Source organism: Carcharodon carcharias, chromosome 18 (assembly GCF_017639515.1).
Source record: "Carcharodon carcharias isolate sCarCar2 chromosome 18, sCarCar2.pri, whole genome shotgun sequence".
NCBI classification, from domain to species: Eukaryota; Metazoa; Chordata; class Chondrichthyes; order Lamniformes; family Lamnidae; genus Carcharodon; species Carcharodon carcharias.
Window position 1 is genome coordinate 11,557,791 of NC_054484.1, and position 12,241 is coordinate 11,570,031.

At 48.1% G+C, this 12,241-nt stretch overlaps 1 protein-coding gene across 1 annotated transcript in view; it reads right to left on the reverse strand.

Annotated features, from left to right (window-relative positions):
• hspa13 (heat shock protein 70 family, member 13) overlaps positions 1-12,241 on the reverse strand; it is a 70,019-nt gene that overhangs the window by 10,103 nt on the left and 47,675 nt on the right. The window contains exons 2-3 of the mRNA XM_041211869.1: positions 9,037-9,377; positions 5,899-6,112 (exon numbers count right to left, since the gene is read on the reverse strand). Of these exons, the coding sequence (XP_041067803.1) occupies positions 5,899-6,112; positions 9,037-9,377 (555 nt within the window). The remainder of the gene's footprint in view (positions 1-5,898; positions 6,113-9,036; positions 9,378-12,241) is intronic.

Sequence of the window (12,241 nt, forward strand, 5' to 3'; positions counted from 1 at the left end):
AACACACATTCTGATGTTCAAGAATCCTTTTCTCAATTCTCTTCGACCGTAGACAAAGGCATTGTTACATATTGTATTCGCTGTCAAAGTCTGACATTGTCATGCTGAAATCAGTCTGTACATTACAGTTATAACCTCATCTCCCTCATTTCCACATGAAGTACTGTTCACCTCATGGCAGCCAGCTGTCTATGAGGGCGATTTATTTCCACCTCCTGCAGTTACTTTAACCATCTAGACATTTGCACACATCAAAACATCAAGTGCATCCTATATGAACTGAAGCAGCAAGTTCAGAGATTTCATCTCCCTGGCGGGCTTGAAATCAGTTCAAAGTGATGGGTGAGTCTCCACTGGCTATAAGGATGAAATATGACATCATTTTGGACCGTCACAAGTCATTTCCTGTTGGGAATGGACCTTCACAGAACAAGGCCAACTGTAGTGTGGCAGGAAATGAACTACCCCGAGCACAGCAGTGGGAAGCAGAACCATGTAAGTGAAGGGTCAGAATGTCGAGCTGTACAGTACAAGGAGCTTTATACTGTATCTGACCTGTGCTCTACCTGGCCTGGGAGTGTTTAATGTTAAGTGACCAACTCCACAGAAGCAGCATTCCTCACTTTAATGAGTGCAATGATTAAAGAAGAGAACAGTTAACGCTGGGACCATGCTGCTCTGTGAATGGTGAAGGGGCACTGTGTATACAGGTTACCGTGCTCCTGCTCCTGCTCCTGACCAAAAGCAAGCAAACCTCAAAATCTTTCAGCTTGGCTCACTTGGCATAACGCTTCAGAAGTTGGCAGCTGAAGCCCTATTCTCAGACTTGGACAGGAGTAACTTGTGCTTCAATGCTGATCGCAGATGAGATGTTAAATTGGGTCCCCACCTGCCTGCTTCTAGATTAGTGCAGGGAATTCTATGGACTTCATATCCAATCACCTCCACCTCAACACAGGTTAAAAAAAGCAAATGAGCTGCACACTCAGTTACTGTAGTGGAGTCTTGTTGTGTAGAGTTTGGCTGCCGAGTTTCTCACCTAACAATAACAACTTCACTTCAACAAAGTACAGTGTCAATCTTGGCTCAGTGACATCACTCTTGCATGTCAGCAGGTTGTCCAGTATAACACTGGGGCACAGTACTGGTGGAGACAGGTCTGTCACTGTGTAACACTGGGGCACAGTACTGGTGGGGACAGGTCTGTCACTGTATAACACTGGAATACAGTTCTGGTGGGGACAGGTCTGTCACTGTGTAACACTGGGGCACAGTACTGTTGGGGACAGGTCTGTCACTGTATAACACTGGGGTAGAGTACTGGTGTGGACAGGTCTGTCATTGTATAATACTGGGGTACAGTACTGGTGTGGACAGGTCAGTCATTGTATAACGCTGGGGTACTGTGCTGGTGGGGACAAGTCCGTCACTGTATAACACTGGGGTACGGTGCTGGTGGGGTCGGGTCTGTCACTGTATAACACTGAGGTACAGTGCTAGTGGGGATGGGTCTGTCACTGTATAATGCTGGGTGCAGTACTGGTGGGGGTTGGATCCGTCACTCTATACACTGGGTACAGTACTGGTGGGGACAGGTCTGTCACTGTATAACACTGGGGTGCAGTACTGGTGGGAACAGGTCTGAAACTGTATACACCGGATACAGTGCTGGTGGGTATACATGGGTACAGTGCTTGTGGGTACAGGTTTGTCACTGTATAAACTGGGTACAGTGCTGGTGGAGACAGGTCCATCACTGTATGACACTGGGTAACAGTGCTGGTGGGGACGGATCTGTCACTGTATGCACTGGGTACAGTGTTTATGGGCACAGGTTTGTCACTGTATACACTGGGTACAGTACTGGTGGGGACAGGTCTGTCACCATTTCATGCTGGGGTACAGTGCTGGTGGATACAGGTCCGTCACTGTATAATATAACAGTGGGCGCAGTACTGCTGGGGACAGGTCTGTTACTGTATAGCACTGGGGTACATTGCTGGTGGGTACCGGTTTGTCACTGTATAACATTGGGGTAAAGTGCTTGTGGATACAGGTCTGTCACTGTATACACTGCTGGTGGGTACAGGTTTGTCACTGTATACACTGGGTACAGTGCTTGTAGGTATAGGTCCGTCACTGTATACACTGGATACAGTGTTGGTGGGTACAGGTCTGTCACTGTATACACTGGATACAGTGCTGGTGGGTACAGGTCTGTCACTGTATAACACTGGGGTGCAGTACTGGTGGGGACAGGTCTGTCACCGTTTCATGCTGGGGTACAGTGCTGGTGGGTACAGGTCCGTCACTGTATAACACTGGGTGCAGTACTGCTGGGGACAGGTCTGTCATTGTATAACACTGGGGTACAGTGCTTGTGGATACAGGTCTGTCACTGTATACACTGCTGGTGGGTACAGGTTTGTCACTGTATACACTGGGTACAGTACTGGTGGGGACAGGTCCGTCACTGTATACACTGGATACAGTGCTGGTGGGTACAGGTGTGTCACTGTATACACTGGATACAGTGCTGGTAGGTACAGGTCTGTCACTGTATAACACTGGGGTGCAGTACTGGTGGGGACAGGTCCGTCACTGTATATACTGGATACAGTGCTGGTGGGTACAGATCTGTCACTGCATGCACTGGCTACAGGTCTGTCACTGTATAACACCGAGTTACAGTGCTGGTGGGGACAGGTCTGTCATGGTATAACACTGGATACAGTGTTGCTGGATACAGGTCTGTCACTGTATACACTGGATACAGTGCTGGTGGGTACAGGTCTGACACTGTGTAACACTGGGGTGCAGTACTGGTGGGGACAGGTCTGTCACTGTATAACACTGGGGTGCAGTACTGGTGGGAACAGGTCTGAAACTGTATACACTGGATACAGTGCTGGTGGGTATACATGGGTACAGTGCTTGTGGGTACAGGTTTGTCACTGTATAAACTGGGTACAGTGCTGGTGGAGACAGGTCCATCACTGTATGACACTGGGTAACAGTGCTGGTGGGGACGGATCTGTCACTGTATGCACTGGGTACAGTGTTTATGGGCACAGGTTTGTCACTGTATACACTGGGTACAGTACTGGTGGGGACAGGTCTGTCACCATTTCATGCTGGGGTACAGTGCTGGTGGATACAGGTCCGTCACTGTATAATATAACAGTGGGCGCAGTACTGCTGGGGACAGGTCTGTTACTGTATAGCACTGGGGTACATTGCTGGTGCGTACCGGTTTGTCACTGTATAACATTGGGGTAAAGTGCTTGTGGATACAGGTCTGTCACTGTATACACTGCTGGTGGGTACAGGTTTGTCACTGTATACACTGGGTACAGTGCTTGTAGGTATAGGTCCGTCACTGTATACACTGGATACAGTGTTGGTGGGTACAGGTCTGTCACTGTATACACTGGATACAGTACTGGTGGGTACAGGTCTGTCACTGTATAACACTGGGGTGCAGTACTGGTGGGGACAGGTCTGTCACCGTTTCATGCTGGGGTACAGTGCTGGTGGGTACAGGTCCGTCACTGTATAACACTGGGTGCAGTACTGCTGGGGACAGGTCTGTCATTGTATAACACTGGGGTACAGTGCTTGTGGATACAGGTCTGTCACTGTATACACTGCTGGTGGGTACAGGTTTGTCACTGTATACACTGGGTACAGTGCTTGTAGGTATGGGTCCGTCACTGTATACACTGGATACGGTGCTGGTGGGTACAGGTGTGTCACTGTATACACTGGATACAGTGCTAGTAGGTACAGGTCTGTCACTGTATAACACTGGGGTGCAGTACTGGTGGGGACAGGTCCGTCACTGTATATACTGGATACAGTGCTGGTGGGCACAGATCTGTCACTGCATGCACTGGCTACAGGTCTGTCACTGTATAACACCGAGTTACAGTGCTGGTGGGGACAGGTCTGTCATGGTATAACACTGGATACAGTGTTGCTGGATACAGGTCTGTCACTGTATACACTGGATACAGTGCTGGTGGATACAGGTCTGACACTGTATAACACTGGGGTGCAGTACTGGTGGGGACAGGTCTGTCACTGTATAACACTGGGGTGCAGTACTAGTGGGGACAGGTCTGTCACTGTATAACACTGGATACAGTGCTGGTGGGTACAGGTCTGTTCCTGTATACACTGGATACAGTGCTTGTGGGTGCAGGTTTGTCACTGTATATACTGGGTACAGTGCTGGTGGGTACAGATCTGTCACTGTATGCACTGGGTACAGGTCTGTCACTGCATAACACCAGGTTACAGTACAGGTGGGGACAGGTCCGTCACTGTATAACACTGGGGTACATTGCTGGTGGGGACAGGTCCGTCACTGTATAACACTGCGTGCAGTACTGCTCGGGACAGGTCTGTCACTGTATAATTCTGGGGTACAGTGCTGGTGAGGAATGATGAGTCACTGTATAACACTGGGGTACAGCGCTGGTGGGGACAGGTCCGTCACTGTATAACACTGGATGCAGTACTGGTGGGGACAGGTCCGTCACTGTATATACCGGGTATAGTGCTGGTGGGTACAGATCTGTCACTGTATATACTGGGTACAGTGCTCGTGGGTACAGATCTGTCACTGTATGCACTGGCTACAGGGTCTGTCACTGTATAACACCGAGTTACAGTGCTGGTGGGGACAGGTCTGTCATGGTATAACACTGGGTACAGTGCTGGTGGGTACAGATCTGTTACTGTATACACTGGATATAGTGCTGGTGGGTACAGGTCTGTCACTGTATAGCACTGGGGTGCAGTACTGGTGGGGACAGGTCTGTCACTGTATAACACTTGGGGTGCAGTACTGGTGGGGACAGGTCCATCACTGTATACACTGGATACAGTGCTGGTGGGTACAGGTCTGTTCCTGTATACACTGGGTACACTGCTTGTGGGTGCAGGTTTGTCACTGTATATACTGGGTACAGTGCTGGTGGGTACAGATCTGTCACTGTATGCACTGGGTACAGGTCTGTCACTACATAACACCAGGTTACAGTACTGGTGGGGACAGGTCTGTCACTGTATAACACTGGGGTACATTGCTGGTGGGGAATGATGAGTCACTGTATAACACTGGGGTACAGCGCTGGTGGGGACAGATCCATCACTGTATAACACTGGGTGCAGTACTGCTCGGGACAGGTCTGTCACTGTATAATTCTGGGGTACAGCGCTGGTGAGGAATGATGAGTCACTGTATAACACTGGGGTACAGCGCTGGTGGGGACAGGTCCGTCACTGTATAACACTGGATGCAGTACTGCTTGGGACAGGTCTGTCACTGTATAATTCTGGGGTACAGTGCTGGTGGGGAATGATCAATGACTCTATAACACTGGGGTTCAGTGTTGGTGGGGACAGGTCTGTCACTATAACACTGGGGTATAATATTAATGGGTACAGGTCTGTCACTATATAACACTGGGGTACAGTACTGGTATGGAAAGGTCTGTCACTGTATAACACTGGAGTACATACAACACTGTTGGTATGAGTCTGTCACTGTATAACACTAGAGTGTGGTACTGGTCTGTCACTAATGGTGTTAGAGGGATTGAATTAAGGTTATCTCACTGCAGAGACTTCAGCACGTAATCCAGGCTGACACTTGCAGTGCTGAGTGAGTGCTGCAGTATCAGAGGTGCCATTTTTTCAACGAGGCTTTACATTGAGGCTCCAACTCCCCTTCTCAAGGGAATGCATAAGATCCCATGGCCACTATTTCGTAGAAGAGTTCTCCTCAGTGCCTTGAGCCAATTAACCTGCCACAAATTAGGCAAAGACGCCAACCAGAGATGAAAGGAACCTGACGCGATGACACCACGAGATGGCAAGCAGCCTGCTTACCTGCCAGTTGTGCAGCTTTCACTGTGTGGTTCCTCTGCCTCTCGTCAAACTCTGCTGGAACTGAGATGACAGCTTTGCTCACGGGTGCCCCCAGGTATTGCTCTGCCATCTTCTTCAATTCTAACAGCAACTGGGAGCCGATGTATTCGGGCGTGACACGCAACGATTCATTAGCAAAAACAGAGAACTGAGCGTCACCCTCGTTGTACAAGATCTGTAAAATGAAAATATACAAATTTCTCAACATGCTACAGAGACAAAGAATACCAAAACACTCCAAATGCTCTTACCCCATCAACAATGCCAGACCTGTCCCCACCAGTACTGTACGCGAGTGTCATAGTGACAGACCTGTCCCCGCCAGTACTGTACCCCAGTGTTATACACTGACAGACCTGTCCCCACCAGTACTGTACCCCAGTGTTATACAGTGACAGACCTGTCCCCGCCAGTACTGTACCCCAGTGTTATACAGTGACAGACCTGTCCCCGCCAGAACTGTACCCCAGTGTTATACAGTGACAGACCTGTCCCCATTAGTACTGTACCCCAGTGTTATACACTGAAAGACCCGTCCCCACCAGTTCTGTACCTCAGTGTTATACAGTGACAGACCTGTACCCACCAGTACTGTAACCCAGTGTTTTACAGTGACAGATCGGTCCCCACCAGTACTGTACCCCACTGTTTTACGGTGACTGACCTGTCCCCACCAGTACTGTACCCCAATGTCATACAGTGACAGATCTGTCCCCACCAGTACTGTAACCCAGTGTTTTACAGTGACAGATCTATTCACACCAGTACTGTAAGCCAGTGTTTTACAGTGACAGATCTGTCCCCACCAGTACTGTACCCGAGTGCCATAGTCTCAGATCTGTACCCACCAGTACTGTACCTCAGTGCTTTGCAGTGACAGACCTGTCCCCACCAATACTGTACCCCTGTGTTATATAGTGTGTTAGGAACAACGTGTAGCTTTAAATTTAAATTATATTTTGTACTTGAGTGTCAAGAAAGGTGAAACCTGGATTTAGTTTCATTTTGAAGTTTTTGTGAGCTGGCTGCCAGGAAGTCTGGGGCCCTGTTTGTATAGATGCATTTTAAATGAAGATTTTTAACTCCTGATGTGAAGAGATGGGTTACCAAGGAGTTAGTAGTTTAATGAAGTTTAAAAAAATAAAGTAGAAAAGCTGTGCTGTTGCCTAGCGAGAGGGGTCCAGACACAGAGAGAGAGAGACAGGGAAACACAGAAAGGCGGTCAGTTAATGTGTGTATACCAGAGAGTGCAGGCAGAACATCTAATCTTTCTAATAAGAAATCCTGCAAGTCTGCTGGGGAACTGAGTTTAGGAAACTCATGTGTATGCCCTGAAGTTGAAGTCATAGTGAGTTTAGATTTCAGCTTTTAGGTGTCTCAGGGAGAGATACCAGCTGAAGAAAAGCATCTAGTGAATACTCAGAAGTCGGCTGGAAGAAAACGGTTTGAAGTTGAGCTAACCCAAGCAAGAAACCTTGGTGTTGAGACAGTGATAAATCGTCACTGGAGTTTTGTTTCTGTAAAGGTTGCTGCGGTAAAAGGAATAGTGTGAGTTTGAATCATTTTCTGTTAACTGTATTGAAATCTTTCCAACCGTTTTGTCTCGTGTAATATTGTGGTATTGGTAAAGTGGTAATATAGTGGCTGAGTGGTATTGTTACTAGACCAATGCTCCAGATTCAATAAAAAAATCTGGAATTAAAAGTCCAATAATGACCATGAAACTATTGTCGATTATCGTAAAAGGGAAGGAAATCTGCCATCCTTACCTGGTCTGGCCTACATGTAGCTCCAGACTCACAGCAATGTGGTTGACTCTTAAATGGCCTAGCAAGACATGCAGTTCTCCAGGGCAATTAGGGATGGGCAATAAATACTGGGCACATCCCATGCATGAATAATACAAAAGCAAAAATTATTCTTTTATAACTGACAGACTCTTGTAAATGTGTCAGATGTAACAACGTAACTGAGCTCCACGCTTTTTAAAAAAAAACAAAGTTAGGATCCAGCAAGCCAGGTTTCACTCTGGGATCTGGCTAGTCCAGGATTAACATCAGCTGGGATCATAACAAGTGACAGACTTGTCCCCACCAGCATTGCACCAGCGTTATACAGTGAGTACCCATCAGTACTGTACTTATAAGGGATGTTTATTGAGGAGTGACATACACACTAGATTTTATAACACATACAGGTAGAAAACCCATTTTGAGCTTCATAACCCAGGAGGAGGCCATTTGGCCCATTGTGCCAGTGCTGGTTCTTTGAAACAAAAACTGTCCAATTAATCCCTCCTTGCTCTTTCCCAACACCCTACAAATTTCTCCTTTTCAAGTACATATCTAACATCCTATGAGAGTTACTACTGAATCTGCCTCCACCATCCTTTCAGGGAAGTCGCACCTACTAACTTGTTTTCTCCCAGCCTCGCTCATTCTTTTGCTAAATACCTTAAATCCGTGTCCTCTGGTAACTGACTCATCTGCCACTGGTAACAGTTTCTCCATATTTACCCCATCAAAATGCTTCATAATTTTGTTCATAACTCTGTCAATCTCCCCTTAACATAAGAAAGAGGAGCAGGAGTAGGCCATCCAACCCTGCTCAGCCATTCGATAAGATCATGGTTTAACTGGCTGTGGTCTCAGCTCCGCTTTCCTGTCTGTCACCGCCCCCCACCTCCCCTCTAATAATCTTGGGCTCCCACATCAATCAAAAATTTGTCTAACTCAGCCTTGAATATATTCAATGACCCCGCCTTCACCACTCTCTAAAGAAGTGCATTCCAAACAGTAACCTCCTGCAAGAAGAAGTTCCTCCTCATCTCTGTCTTAACCTTCTTGCTTTAAGGATTGCCTCTCTTCATTCTTCCGTTCAAAATCGATCACTTCAGTTTTCTGTGTTATATTTTATTCACTGTCTATGTCCACCTGAAGTTTTCTCTTAACCATCTCTACTCCATGTAGAACAACCTTTGTTTCTCTCATCCCTGGTACCATTTAAGTAAATTGCTTCTGCGCTCCCTCCAAGGCATTGGCCTAAAAATTGTGCTGCGCCCAGAGTTGGAATTAATGATCAAACCACTTCCATCATTACCTTAAACTGATAGCGGCTGCTTTCGGTCCTCAGTTCCTCCGGTGTAAAGTGCTTCCCTATGAAGCGTTTAGCATCGTACACAGTGTTTAGTGGGTTGGCATCTGCCAGTTCCTGTGCCTCGTACCCTACCAGTATCCCTTGGTCGGTGAACAACACCACACTTGGCAAACTCTTCCGCCCAGCCTTGTCTGCAATCACCTCCACCTTGCCGGTGCCAGGCTGGAAAACGCCAACCGAGCAGTAGGTGGTGCCAAGGTCCACGCCGATCACCTTCGGTTTGGGTGGGGGCAGGTACTGCTGTGCCAAGTACCCAGCCAATAGGAGGGCCAGAATAGAGGAGCCTGGGGAAATACAAGAACCTGAGTGAGAGACCACTTCAAACCAGCGAAGACAAAACTCGAGCGAAGCTATAGTGCGGTGTCTTTCTCTTCAAGTTCCTCCTGCTCACTCACCCAAAAACCCAACAAAAACCCAAATGTTACTCAATGGGCAAAACACTCCCTTTAAGTCAGAAGGTTCTGGGTTTAAGTCCCACTCCAGAGGCTTGAAAACAAAATCTAGACTGACACTCCAGTGCAGTACTGAGGGAGCACTGCACTGTCAGAGATGACATTTACGAACTGAGTCCACCTGCCCCTTTAGTAAAAGGCCCACAACACAACTGGAATAAAATTAGGGAAGTCTCTCCGGTGTCCGGGCCAATTCTCTCTCAACGAACTTACATTAAAAAAACACCTGATCATTATCTCATTGTTTTTTGTGGCCATAGATTCACCAATGAGGAACGAGTACACTGGGTAAAGGTACTCACAGGAACTCTGGATAAGGAATAATACCTTTGACATTAGCCATAGCCTTTTCATTAGAGTCAGAAGATTGTGGGTTCGAGCCCCTGTCCGGAATCTTGAGCTCAAAATCCAGGCTGATACCCCTGGTGCCAGTACTGAGAGTGTGGCAGGAATGTTGAACAGAGACTGTTATGGTTAATTAGTTGAACAGCTCAGTCCAGATTCACATGAAAGGTGGGCAAATGGGGTTCCAGAGGGCATATGGCATCCATACTCAGGAGAGTGAGAGAGAGAAAGGGAGTGCGAGAGAGAGAGAGATAGAGATAGAGAGGGAGAGAGAGAGAGAGAGGGTAAGAGAGAGAGAGAGAGAGAGAGAATCAGAGACAGAGAGAGAGGGTGAGAGAGGGTGAAAGAGATAGTGAGAGAGAGAGGATCAGAGACAGAGAGGGTGAGAGAGGATCAGAGACAGAGAGGGTGAGAGAGATAGAGAGACAGAGACAGATAGAGAGAGGGTGAGAGAGAGGGTGAGAGAGAGGGTGAGAGAGAGGGTGAGAGAGAGGGTGAGAGAGAGGGAGAGAGAGAGGGAGAGAGAGAGGGAGAGAGAGAGGGCGAGAGAGAGGGCGAGAGAGAGGAAGAGAGAGAGGGAGGGAGAGAGGGAGGGAGAGAGGGAGAGAGAGAGGAAGAGAGGGTGAGAGAGAGGGTGAGAGGGAGAGGGAGAGAGGGTGAGAGAGAGGGTGAGAGAGAGGGTGAGAGAGAGGGTGAGAGAGAGGGTGAGAGAGAGGGAGAGAGAGAGGGAGAGAGAGAGGGAGAGAGAGAGGGAGAGAGAGAGGGAGAGAGAGAGGGAGAGAGAGATAGTGAGAGAGGGTGAGAGTGATAGAGAGAGGGTGAGAGTGATAGAGAGAGGGTGAGAGAGATGGAGAGAAGGTGAGAGAGATGGAGAGAGGGTGAGAGAGATGGAGAGAGGGTGAGAGAGATGGAGAGAGGGTGAGAGAGATGGAGAGAGGGTGAGAGAGATGGAGAGAGGGTGAGAGAGATAGAGAGAGGGTGAGAGAGATGGAGAGAGGGTGAGAGAGATGGAGAGAGAGATTGAGAGAGAGATTGAGAGAGAGATTGAGAGAGATAGTGAGAGAGATAGTGAGAGAGATAGTGAGAGAGATAGTGAGAGAGATAGTGAGAGAGATAGTGAGAGAGATAGTGAGAGAGATAGAGAGAGAGATAGAGAGATAGAGAGAGGGTGAGAGAGATAGAGAGAGAGATAGAGAGATAGAGAGAGGGTGAGAGAGATAGAGAGAGAGGGTGAGAGAGATAGAGAGAGAGGGTGAGAGAGATAGAGAGAGAGGGTGAGAGAGATAGAGAGAGAGGATGAGAGAGATAGAGAGAGAGGGTGAGAGAGATAGAGAGAGAGGGTGAGAGATGGGGAGAAAGGGTGAGAGAGATAGAGAGAAAGGGTGAGAGAGATAGAGAGAAAGGGTGAGAGAGATAGATAGAAAGGGTGAGAGAGATAGAGAGAAAGGGTGAGAGAGATAGAGAGAAAGGGTGAGAGAGATAGAGAGAAAGGGTGAGAGAGATAGAGAGAAAGGGTGAGAGAGATAGAGAGAAAGGGTGAGAGAGATAGTGAGAGGGTGAGAGAGAGGATCCGAGACAGAGAGGGCGAGAGAGATAGAGAGACAGAGAGGGCGAGAGAAATAGAGAGACAGAGAGGGCGAGAGAGATAGAGGGTGAAAGAGAGGGTGAGAGAGAGAGAGTGGGAGAATCAGAGACAGAGAGGGTGAGAGAGATAGAGAGGGTGAGAGAGATAGAGAGAAAGGGTGAGAGAGATAGAGAGAAAGGGTGAGAGAGATAGAGAGAAAGGGTGAGAGAGATAGAGAGAGAGGGTGAGAGAGATAGAGAGAGAGGGTGAGAGAGATAGAGGGAAAGGGTGAGAGAGGTAGAGAGAAAGGGTGAGAGAGATAGAAAGAAAGGGTGAGAGAGATAGAAAGAAAGGGTGGAGAGATAGAGAGGGTGAGAGAAAGATAGAGAGATAGAGAGGGTGAGAGAAAGATAGAGAGACAGAGAGGGTGAGAGATATAGAGAGAGGGTGAGATAGAGAGACAGAGAGGGTGAGAGAGATAGAGAGACAGAGAGGGATAGAGAGAGAGGGTAAGAGAGAGATAGAGAGACCGAGAGGGTGAGAGAGATAGAGAGAGGGTGAGATGGAGAGAGGGTGAGAGAGATAGAGAGACAGAGAGAGGGTGAGATAGAGAGAGGGTGAGGTAGAGAGAGGGTGAGGTAGAGAGAGGGTGAGGTAGAGAGAGGGTGAGGTAGAGAGAGGGTGAGGTAGAGAGAGGGTGAGGTAGAGAGAGGGTGAGGTAGAGAGAGGGTGAGGTAGAGAGAGGGTGAGGTAGAGAGAGGGTGAGAGAGATAGAAAGACAGAGAGG